Source organism: Hyla sarda, unplaced genomic scaffold, assembly GCF_029499605.1.
Source record: "Hyla sarda isolate aHylSar1 unplaced genomic scaffold, aHylSar1.hap1 scaffold_997, whole genome shotgun sequence".
NCBI lineage: Eukaryota > Metazoa > Chordata > Amphibia > Anura > Hylidae > Hyla > Hyla sarda.
The window spans coordinates 69478-82138 of NW_026611028.1; the positions used below are offsets into that span (position 1 = coordinate 69478).

The 12661-nt window shown below is 39.1% G+C and overlaps 1 protein-coding gene across 1 annotated transcript in view; it reads right to left on the reverse strand.

Annotated features, from left to right (window-relative positions):
* Positions 1–853: 853 nt before the first annotated feature.
* The window catches only part of LOC130351779 (zinc finger protein 271-like), a gene marked incomplete at its 5' end in the record, with an annotated part of 54304 nt that continues 42496 nt past the window's right edge, over positions 854–12661 (reverse strand). The window contains 1 exon segment of the mRNA XM_056554936.1: positions 854–3802. Within this exon segment, the coding sequence (XP_056410911.1) occupies positions 1680–3802 (2123 nt within the window). The 3' untranslated portion in view covers positions 854–1679.

The window sequence follows — 12661 nt, forward strand, 5'->3', positions numbered from 1 at the left end:
TATGGGGTATCGCCGTACTTGGGAGAAATTGCCTTACAAATTTTGGGGGGCTTTTTCTTCTTTAACCCCTTATGAAAAGGTGAAGTTGGGGTCTAAACCAGCATGTTAGTGTAAAAAAATAAATTTTTTACACTGGCATGCTGGTGTTGCCCTATACTTCATTTTCACAAGAGGTAAAAGGGAAAAAAGACCCTCTAAATTTGTAACGCAATTTCTCCCGACTACGGAGATACCCCATATGTGGGCGCAAAGTGCTCTGGGGGCGCACAACAAGGCCCAGAAGGGAGAGTGCGCCATGTACATTTGAGGTGATTTGCACAGGGGTGGCTGATTGTTACAGCGGTTCTGACAAACGCAAAACAATAAATATCCATATGTGACCCCATTTTGGAAACTACACCCCTCATGGAATGTAATAAGGGGTGCAGTGAGAATTTACACCCCACTGGTGTATGACAGATTTTTGGAACAGTGGTCTGTGAAAATGAAAAATAAAATTCTTGATTTGCACAGTCCACTGTTTCAAATATCTGTCAAACGCCAGTGGGGTGTAAATGCTCACTGCACCCCTTATTAAATTCCATGAGGGGTATAGTTTCCAAAATGGGATCACATGTGGGGGGGGGGGGGGTCCACTGTTCTGGCACCATAGGGGCTTCCTAAATGGGACATGCCCCCCAAAAACCCTTTCAGAAAAACTCACTCTCCAAAATCCCACTGTCGCTCCTTCCCTTCTGAGCCCTCTACTGCGCCCGCCGAACACTTAACATAGATATATGAGGTATTTCCTTACTCAAGAGAAATTGGGTTACAAATTTTAGGGTGATTTCTCTCCTTTTACCCCTTGTAAAAATTAAAAAATTGGGTCTACAAGAAAATGCGAGTGTAAAAAATGAAGATTTAGAATTTTCTCCTTCACTTTGCTGCTATTCCTGTGAAACACCTAAAGGGTTAAAACACTTACTGAATGTCATTTTGAATACTTTGGGGGTGCAGTTTTTATAATGGGGTCATTTATGGGGTATTTCTAATATGAAGACCCTTAAAATCCACTTCCAACCTGAACTGGGCCCTGAAAAATTACGATTTTGAAAATCTTGAGAAAAATTGGAAAATTGCTGCAGAACTTTGAAGCCTCTGGCGTCTTCCAAAAGTAAAAACTTGTCAATTGTTTTATGCAAACACAAAGTAGACATATTGTATATGTGAATCAATATGTAATTTATTTGGAATATCCATTTTCCTTTCAAGCAGAGACTTTCAAAGTTAGAAAAATGCTAAATTTTCAAAATTTTCATGAAATTTTTAGATTTTTTACCAAGAAAGGATACAAATATCAGTGAAATGTTACCAATAACATAAAGTAGAATATGTCACGAAAAAACAATCTCGGAATCAGAATGATAAGTAAAAGCATCAGAGTTATTAATGTTTAAAGTGACAGTGGTCAGATTTTCAAAAAATGCCCAGGTCATGAAGATGAAAATGGGCTGGGTCATGAAGGGGTTAATTCTCACAACAGAACTTAAAAACATCACATTTTACTGTTACCTGTGATCTCAGATTTCCATTCTCCATATTATTAGATTTTTATAATTTATTATTTCATCTATCAGTCTCCAGTGTTTGGATTGATTTCTAAAACATTTGCTACATTCTGAACATGAATATCGTTCCTCTCATGTGTGAATTCTCTCATGTATAACAAGGTTTGATTTTCGTGTAAAACATTTCCCACATTTTGAACATGAATATGGCTTCTCTCCTGTGTGAGTTCTCTCATGTCTGGAAAGTTGTGATTTACTCATAAAACATTTCTCACATTCTGAACATGAATATGGCTTCTCTCCCGTGTGAATTCTCTCATGTATAACAAGACATGATTTGCTTAGAAAACATTTCCCACATTCTGAACATGAATATGGCTCCTCTCCCGTGTGAATTCTCTCATGTATAACAAGACATGATTTTCTTATAAAACATTTCCCACATTCTGAACATGAATATGGCTTCTCTCCAGTGTGAGTTCTCTCATGTATAACAAGACAGTATTTAAGTTTAAACCATTTTCCACATTCTGAACATGAATATGGCTTCTCTCCTGTATGACTTCTCTTATGAATTGAAAGATGTGAATTTTGTTTAAAACATTTACCACATTCTGAACATGAATATGACTTCTCTCCTGTGTGAATTCTCTCATGTATAACAAGCTCTGATTTTCTTGCAAAACATTTCCCACATTCTGAACATGAATATGGCTTCTCTCCTGTGTGAATTCTCTCATGTTTAACAAGCTCTGATTTATTTATAAAACATTTACCACATTCTGAACATGAATATGGCTTCTCTCCTGTGTGAATTCTCTCATGTATAACAAGCTCTGACTTACTTATAAAACATTTAGCACATTCTGAACATGAATATGGCTTCTCTCCTGTGTGAATTCTCTTATGTTTAACAAGTTTTGACTTACATATAAAACATTTACCACATTCTGAACATGAATATGGCTTCTCTCCTGTGTGAGTTCTCTCATGTATAACAAGATATGATTTACATTTAAACCATTTTCCACATTCTGAACATGAATATGGCTTCTCTCCTGTGTGAATTCTCTCATGTATAACAAGCTCTGATTTTCTTGCAAAATATTTACCACATTCTGAACATGAATATGGCTTCTCTCCTGTGTGAATTCTCTCATGTGTAACAAGCTCTGCCTTACTTAGAAAACATTTCCCACATTCTGAGCATGAATATGGCTTCTCTCCTGTGTGAATTTTCTCATGTATAACAAGCTGTGATTTACTGATAAAACCTTTACCACATTCTGAACATGAATATGGCTTCTCTCCTGTGTGAATTCTCTCATGTTTAACAAGCTGTTTTTTACTGATAAAACATTTATCACATTCTGAACATGAATATGGCTTCTCTCCTGTGTGAATTCTCTCATGCATAACAAGATCTGACTTACTTCTAAAACATTTCTCACATTCTGAACATGAATATGGCTTCTCTCCTGTGTGAATTCTCTCATGTACAACAAGCTGTGATTTACAGGTAAAACATTTCCCACATTCAGAACATGAATATGGCTTCTCTCCTGTGTGAATTCTCTCATGTATAACAAGATCTGACTTGTATCTAAAACATTTCTCACATTCTGAACAAGAATATGGCTTCTCTCCTGTGTGAATTCTCTCATGTCTAACAACCTGTGATTTTCTTGTAAAATATTTCCCACATTCTGAATATGGCTTCTCCCTTGTGTGAGTTCTCATATGTCTAACAACAGATGATTTTCTTGTAAAACATGTTCCACATTGTGAACATGAATATGGCTTCTCTCCTGTGTGAATTATCTCATGTCTAACAAGATGTGATTTACATTTAAAACATTTCCCACATTCTGAACATGAATATGGCATCTCTCCTGTATGAATTCTCTCATGTACAGTAAGATGTGATTGTGTTATACACCGTTCCTCAAACACGTACTGCTTCTTTCCTATATGACTTTTTCTGTGTCTAACAAGTTTTGATCTTCTTGTAAACTCTTTCCCACATTCCTCACAATATAAACCTTTCCCATGTTCCTGATCTGTCCTTGTGGTAACAATGTGTGGTTGGTCAGGAGAAGGTTCCTCATGATCAGGTGGATTATTACAGGATAGATCTGGATGGACATTAGGGGTAAGGAGGTCTTCTCCTGAGGAGCGCTCCATCATATCTTCATCTTCTCCTTTATCATTCAGGGATAACATGAAGTTTCCCTCAGAATTCTTACTGGAATTTTCTGTTGGGATAAAAATGGATTATGGGAAATGTATAAAATATTATTAGGTTGGAAACACACATGAAGTTTTGCTGCAGTTTTTGATGGTCACCTGACCCCAGAAGAGAATACAGAGGAGAGGAGATGATCCCCCCTTTATAGTTTCCTTCTTTTTAGGGTCACTCCAGGCACTGACTCTAGGGAATGTTCACCAGAGATTTTTCTGCTTATAACAGCATTTAGAAATATGTGCCCCCCCCCCCCCCCAAATAATCATAGGAAACAATAGACTGGAGGGGACCCTAGTGACTCCTTTTCTGGGCTTGCTCTGTGACCTGTGCAGAGGTCATTGTACAGGGAGGAGGAGGTAACACAGCATGAATGGATGAGCCCTTCCTGTCAGGTGTGAACAGTCCTGTAGTGTAGGAGGTGTAATGGTTGGGGGAGGGGAGACATCTCGTTATGGTAAGCGAGTTCTGTTGTCGTTTTCTTTTTGGTTTTGCTTATGTGTGACATATTTATTATACTATCACAGGGGGTTGATAAATTTGGCTCAGATAAGCAAAAACCAATTAATGACTTCAGAACAGCACTTTGTAACCTCACAACAACTCGCAGCTGTGGAAAAAAATGTGCGATATATATATATATATATGTGTGTGTGTGTGTGTGTGTGTGTTTATTCCATTTTTTACCACTTTTTTCTCCCTAAATGTACTAACCCATTTTTTTTTCTTCTCATTTCAGATCCGTGTATCCTGTGGACTACTTCAGATTTGGTGGACTACTACGATGACCAGCGTTTTCTTTGATTTAATAGTTACCGAGGGATTGTGGGGGAGTGTTCTTTAAAATAAAAATTTTGTTGTTGTTTTTTCTTAATCCCTTGGGGACTGAGCCCATTTTGACCTTTAAGGACCAGAGCATTTTTTGGAATTCTGACCACTGTCACTTTAAGCATTAATAACTCTGATGCTTGTACTTATGAATTTGATTCCGAGATTGTTTTTTCGTGACATATTCTACTTTATGTTGGTGGTAAATTTTTGTCAATACTTGTATCATTTATTGGTGAAAAATTCCAAAATTTTGCATTTTTATAACTTTGAAGCTCTCTGCTTGTAAGGAAAATAGACATACCAGATAAATTATATATTAATTCACATATACAATATGTCTCCTTTATGTTGGCGTCATAAAGTTGAGATTTTTATTTTTTGAAGACATCGGAGGCTTCAAAGTTCAGCAGCAATTTCCCAAGTAAATTTTAAAATCTGAATTTTTCATGGACCAGTTTAGTTTTAAGTGAATTTGAGGGTCTTTATGTTAGAAATACCCCATAATGGACCCCATTTTGAAAACTGCACCCCTCAAAATATTCAAAATGGCATTCAGAAAGTATGTTAACCCTTTAGGTGTTTCACAGGAATAGCAGCAAAGTGGAGGCACAAATTCAATCTCTTCATTTTTTACACTAACATGTTCTCGTAGACCCATATTTTTTTTATTTTTACAAGGGGTAAGAGGAGAATAAGCCCCCAAACATTGTAACCCAATTTCTCTTGAGTAAGGAAATACCTCATATGTGGATGTAAAGGGCTTTGTGGGTGCACTAGAGGGCTCAGAAGGGAAGGAGCAACAATGGGATTTCGGAGAGCGAAATGTGAGGGGGGGAAGGGGGCATGTGAGAACATAAGTGTATGTGTGGAAAGAACCAATATGTGGATGTGTGATTGGGCTGGCTTGAAAGGGTATGAAAACAAGGTGAATAGATGAAAATAATAGTAAAAAGAATAAATAATAAATTACAATAAAAATGATGAATAGAGGGGTGAAAAATCAATATAGCTTGTAGGCATGTAATACGTGACAGCACATTTATACACAGGGCATGCATCTCATACATAGGTGATAGGTATACAGTGTACATATATTAGTAGTATAGAGATCAGCATGTATTATAAAGTGGGGGGCCCCCCATTTAACTTTAAATACAGAAAATATTGTGAAAACAGGACAGTGATGGAAGAAAAAATTGTGCATGTGGCACGTATCTATAAGCCACCTACAGATGTCCAGTTAATCCAAAGTACTTACAACAACAGCCGACATAGTGAGTATGCATCAGATAATACATAACAATGGGGGAAAGGGGGGAGGGGAACACTGGGAGAGAAAAAGGGAGGTGGAAGGGAGAGGGGGAGGAATAAAAATAAATGTAATAAAAAATAATAAATGATAGATAATAAAAAGGTCAAAAAGACAAACTAGATACTTACAGATAGGAGGCAAAGCTGTTAATCTCATTTAATCCGGCAGGAGTTTTCGTTCCCAAAATTCCGATCCATTTGCATTCCTTTTGAGCAAGAAGAGTTTTCCAGTTACCACCACGTGGGCCAGCACATACCCGGTCAATGCCCCAAACCTGTAAGAGACAAGTCACTACCGTGGTACTCCTTAAAATGCCTCGCCAAAGACTTCTGATAGAATGGATCCGGTCCATCCTTCCTTGCTTTTATGTCTAAGACATGATCCCTCACGAGTCTACGGAGTTCATGTGTTGTCATACCAACATAAATTTTGTTGCATGGGCACTTAGCATAGTAAACTACACCTTTGGTTGCACAGTTAATATGGTGGGTTATTTTGTAAGATTTTGTTCCACTGGCATTTTCAAAGGTTGTATTCTTTTCTATGTTTGCGCATGCAACACATTGACCGCAGTTAAAACAACCCCACTTGGGTCCCTTTGATCCGAAAAGATGAGATTAGGTCCCTGATGGTAGCTACGAACTAAGGAATCCTTAATGTTTTTGGACCTTCTAAAGGTGACAGAAGGGTTTTTGGGAAGGCATCCAAGAAGGACCTGGTCAGTCGTGAGTAAGGGCCAAAATTTTGCAATCGCTTTGTTCATATCTTGGGTCTGTGAATGGTATGTTGTAATAAACCTGACGGTGTTGGAATCCTGTTTGTTGATTGGTCCTTTAACCTGTAAGAGGGTATTTCGATCACTCTTCTTAGCACTATCATATTCCCACGTCAAACAATTGTCATTATAACCTCTTTCCTTAAAACGTACCTGGAGGTCTTGGGCCTGCTTCTCAAAGTCTGAGGTTTTGGAACAGATGCGTCATTCGCGTAGATATTGTCCAGTCGGAATGTTATTCACTAGATGTCGTGGGTGTCCATTTGCGTGAAGTATAGTGTTGGCGGAGGTGCTCTTTCGGAAAAGGTCTGTGGAGAGGAAACCATTATCATCCCTTGTGATCTTGACATCAAGGAATTCAGTTGATGTGGCACCTATGTTGGAAGTTAGTTTTATGTTTAAATCATTTTGGTTAAGCCTAGTAATTAAGTCTTGTAGCTCAGTAACCGGTCCTTGCCACACTAACAGAATGTCATCAATATATCGCCACCAATAATGTATATTTTCTATACCTGGGATGGGATCCAAAATAAAAATCTCTCTCTCCCACAGCCCCAGGAACATGTTGGCATATGAGGGCGCACAAGACGCCCCCCATTGCCATGCCCTGGAGAGGCAGGAAGAGAGACTCTTTAAACATAAAAAAATTGTGTGTCAAGATATATTCAAGAGCCACTATCAAAAAATTGCATAGGTCAGGATCCAGAGCACTGGAGGATAAGAAGAATCTTACCGCTCTTATTCCATCGCTTTGTCGGATGGAGGTGTAGAGTGCCTCTACGTCGCAGGTGGCTCTAACCATATCCGGTTCAGGTTGCAGGTTATCTAATTTTCTTAGAACATCATTAGTGTCTTTTAAGAAGGATGGTAGCGTTTCTACAATAGAGGTGAGATGGTAATCAATAAGGCAACATAGCGGTTCACATAGGTTTCCACAGCCAGACATGATAGGTCTACCTGGCGGACACATGGCATTCTTATGTATTTTGGGTAGTAGGTAGATGGAGGATACAGTAGGATTCTTAGCTAGGAGAGCCTCCATTTGTCTGACAGATAAGATACCTTGGTTTAAAATGGTGTTTAATTCAGATAAAAATGCTAAAGTGGGGTTAAATGTAAGTTTTTTGTAGCAGTCGCCTTGTCTCAATTGGCGCAGCATCTCCTTTTCATACATTTGTATGGGCCACAACACCACATTACCGCCTTTGTCAGATGGCTTAATGATGACATTTTTTAAGGATTGGATCTCGCGCAAAATGAGCGTATTGAGTCTAGGGCTTACATTTTGACCGACAGTGAAATTTGATCGCTTTACCACAATCAAAGATTTGCAGCTTTTTGCACGTAAGTTAGCCTTTAAAAAGATGTTTAATAATAACATTGAAGCTTCCAATTCTGATCTGTCCACCAGGACCGACCAGGAAGCAGTATGCAATTTGATTGAACTCATGGATGAACAAGAACCTCAACCCACAGGTAAGTTTCCTACACACCTTCTACCCAAGTCCAAGAATTTTCCACAGTTGACACAGTTTCCCGAGATTGACCTTTTTGTCAAATTTGTCTCTCGGGAATTTAATCAAATCCGGAGACGATACAAAATCATAATTTGAAATATCACCAACGTCAAGCCTTGCGCGAGATCCAATTCTTAAAAAAAGTCATCATTAAGCTCTCTGACAAAGGCGGTAATGTGGTTTGTGGCCCCTAAAAATGTAAGAAAAGGAGATGCTGCGCCAATTGAGACAAGGCGACTGCTACAAAAAAATTACGTTTAACCCCACTTTAAAACAAGCAGTCGACCAAGGTATCTTATCTGTCAGACAAATGGAGGCTCTCCTACCTAAGAATCCTACTGTGTCCTCCATCTACCTACTACCCAAAATACATAAGAATGCCATGTGTCCGCCAGGTAGACCTATCGTGTCTGGCTGTGGAAACCTATGTGAACCGCTATGTTGCCTTATTGATTACCATCTCACCTCTATTGTAGAAATGCTGCCATCCTTCTTAAAAGACACTAACGATGTTCTAAGAAAATTAGATAACCTGCAACCTGAACCGGATATGGTTATAGCCACCTGCGACATAGAGGCACGCTACACCTCCATCCGACACAGCGATGGAATACAAGTGGTAAGATTCTTCTTATCCTCCAGTGCCCTGGATCCTGACCTATGCAATTTTTTGATAGTGGCTCTTGAATATATATTGACTAACATTTTTTTTATGTTTAAAGAGTCTCTCTTCCCGCAGCTCCAGGGCACGTCAATGGGGGCGTCTTGTGCGCCCTCATATGCCAACCTGTTCCTGGGGCTGTGGGAGAGAGACATTTTTATTTTGGATCCCATCCCAGGTATAGAAAATATACATTATTGGTGGCGATATATTGACGACATTCTGTTAGTGTGGCAAGGACCGGTTACTGAGCTACAAGACTTAATTACTAGGCTTAACCAAAATTATTTAAACATAAAACTAATTTCCAACATAGGTGCTACATCAACTGAATTCCTTGATGTCAAGATCACAAGGGATGATAATGGTTTCCTCTTCACAGACCTTTTCCGAAAGAGCACCTCCGCCAACACTATACTTCACGCAAATGGACACCCACGACATCTAGTGAATAACATTCCGACAGGACAATATCTTCGCGCATGACGAATCTTTTCCAAAACCTCAGACTCTGAGAAGCAGGCCCAAGACCTCCAGGTACGTTTTAAGGAAAGAGGTTATAATGACAATTGTTTGACTAGGGCATATTATAGAGCTAAGAAGAGTGATTGAAATACCCTCTTACAGGTTAAAAGACCAATCAACAAACAGGATTCCAACATAGTCAGGTTTATTACAACATACCATTCACGGACCCAAGATATGAACAAAGTGATTGCAAAATATTGGCCCTTACTCACGACTGACCAGCTACTTTTTGGATGCCTTCCCAAAAACCCTTCTGTCACCTTTAGAAGGTTCAAAAACATTAAGGATTCCTTAGTTCGTAGCTACCATCAGGGACCTAATAAATCTCATCTTTTCGGATCAAAGGGACCCAAGTGGGCTTGTTTTAACTGCGGTCAATGTGTTGCATGCGCAAACATAGAAAAGAATACAACCTTTGAAAATGCCAGTTGAACAAAAGCTTACCAATTAACCCACCATATTAACTGTGCAACCAAAGGTGTAGTTTACTATGCTAAGTGCCCATGCAACAACATTTATGTTGGTATGATAACATGTGAACTCCGTAGACGCGTGAGGGAACATGTCTTAGACATAAAAGCAGGGAAGGATGGACCGGATCCATTCTATCAGAAGTCTTTGGCGAGGCATTTTAAGGAGTACCACGGTAGTGACTCGACTCTTTAACAGGTTCGGGGCATCGACCGGGTATATGCTGGCCCAAGTGGCGGTAACTGGATAACTCTTCTTGCTCAAAAGGAATGCAAATGGATCAAAATTTTGGCAACGAAAACTCCTGCCGGATTAAATGAGATTAACAGCTTTGCCTCCTATCTATAAGTATCTAGTTTGTCTTTTTGACCTTTTTATTATCTGTTAGGTTCGATACGATCCCAGTAGCAGGATTTGAGGGATTGCCTCCAACTCTGCCCCTTACAAAACCTGTCAAAGCTCAACTAGGCCCAGTAACCTTTTTGTCTAGATTCCTGGTGTCAAAATCTGCCCCAAGCTGTCTATTGGGAGAAGATGTCCTGAAAGACCTATTAGCCAACATCCAGTATCATGAAGATGGCACAGTCACTCTCTCTGTCCCGTCAAATGATCAGATGCGTGGGAAAGCACTGGTTAGCTCCAGGGTTCAGAACTGCTGCAAAGCGGTACTGTACCTCCTGCACCAAATGTCTACCAAATAATCCAGAACAGGTTGTCAAGACACCTCGCAAACACCAGCCAAGACCTCTCTACCCCTTCCAAAGGCTGCAGATAGATTACATTCAACTACCAAAAAGCGGCACCTTTGAATATGTATTAGTGTGTGTGTAGATCTGTTTTCAGGGTGGTATATCCTGTAAAGACAGCAACTGCCAAAAATACTGCAAAGAAGCTGGTAACAGAACTAATACCCAGATTTGGCCTAACAGAGGTCATCCAGTCAGACAGAGGCACTCACTTCACAGGGGAAATAATGCAGAATGTAATGATCATGGTGGGAATACATTAAGCTTTTCACACCCCTTTAAACCCGCAGAGCTCAGGTTCTGTGGAGAGGATGAATGGCACAATTAAGTTAAAACTACAGAAAGCCATGAAAGAGTTAAGCAGACCATGGCCCGAATGCTTGCAATCTAGCTCTGTTCTCTATCAGGTACATTCCTACGGGGAAGAAAGGACTGTCTCCCTATGAGATTCTGTTTGGATGTGTGCCAAGAACAGGACTCTATTTTCCACAGTCTTTGACCTTGCAAGCTGACAGTCTAACTGATGATGTCATACAGTTGCAGAAACATCTTACTAAACTGCACAAAAGTGTCTTTTCTTCCCTTCCAGATCCAGACAGCGTTGAAGGCTTGTAAGAGCTGCACTGTAAGAAAAGATAAGAGTTCTGCAACCCCCGTTCCTGTAGCCTTGAATATAAAACACCAATTGTCTCAAGTCCAAAAATTCAGGAGTTATATAGAAAAACAAGAATATTAAAATGGAGTCTTTAAGAAAAAAAATGGAGTCTCGTCTACCCAATTCTATCATTATCTATCATTTATTGTTTTTTATTATTACATTTATTTTTATTTCTCCTACCTCCTCATTTCCCTTCCACCTCCCTTTTTCTCTCCCAGTGTTCCCCTCCCCCCCTCCCCTTTAAACCTCCCTTTCCTCTCCCTGTGTCCCCCCCTCCCCCTTCCTTTTCTCCCCTTCTCTTCACTACTTTCTTGTTCACACTTATATAGTATTTTTCCTCTTGTTTTATATTTAGCACGTATTATATCTATTATAACTTTCACAGTACCATCCATTATCACTCATGGTTCTCCTATACTTTACACACATATTACCACTATCATATTGTTATATTATACTATTACACTATTCTATGTGTTTTCTGTTTATGCTACATGTTATCCGCTTTATCTCTTCTGATTCACTGGATGTCGTCCTCGTTGCTTTATCCTGTGCCATTCCCACTTTTTCCTTTTTTGTTAGTGCTTAATCATGTTTCTCTCATTATTTTACATTTTTTTTCTCATTCCTGCAGGGTCTCCAACATATCTTGCCTCTCATCTCATCCAATATGGCGGAAGATTCCCTTTCCTTCTCTTCCCCCTCCCATGTCCCCACTGTTTCCCATTGTTATGTATTATCTGATGGATACTCTCTATTATGGACATTTATCAACGGGTTTAGTCAGGTTTTCTTTACTATAATTGTGGCAAAATTATCGCAACTGCGACTACGCGATTTTTCGTGCGACATTTTGACTGGAAAGCGAGAAAAGCAAGTTTTCCAAAAATTAACCACCTAGTAATAATTTTAAAATGGACTACAGGTAGTCAGGTATTTATTAACTGCAACAGTCGCAACTGCGCAAAAAACAAAGTCGCAACAGGGTTAAAAAATTGACTAAGTTTACTCCAGCTCAAACATGGAGCAGAAAAAGCTAATACCAAAGTAAAAAAAGGAAAAATTGCTTACGTGAAAGAAAATTATCAACAGGCTGAAAGCAGGTGATAAATAAGTCACATAAGCAAAAAAAAAAGTAAGGAAAAAATTACTAAAAAAAAAATAATCCGTAAGCAAAGATTGATAAATGTCCCTCTATGTCGGCTGTTGTTGTAAGTACTTTGGATTAACTGGACATCTGTAGGTGGCTTATAGATACGTGCCACATGCACTATTTTTTCTTCCATCACTGTCCTGTTTTCACAGTATTCTCTGTATTTATAGTTAAATACCACATATTGGTTCTTTCCACACATACACTTATGTTCGCACAT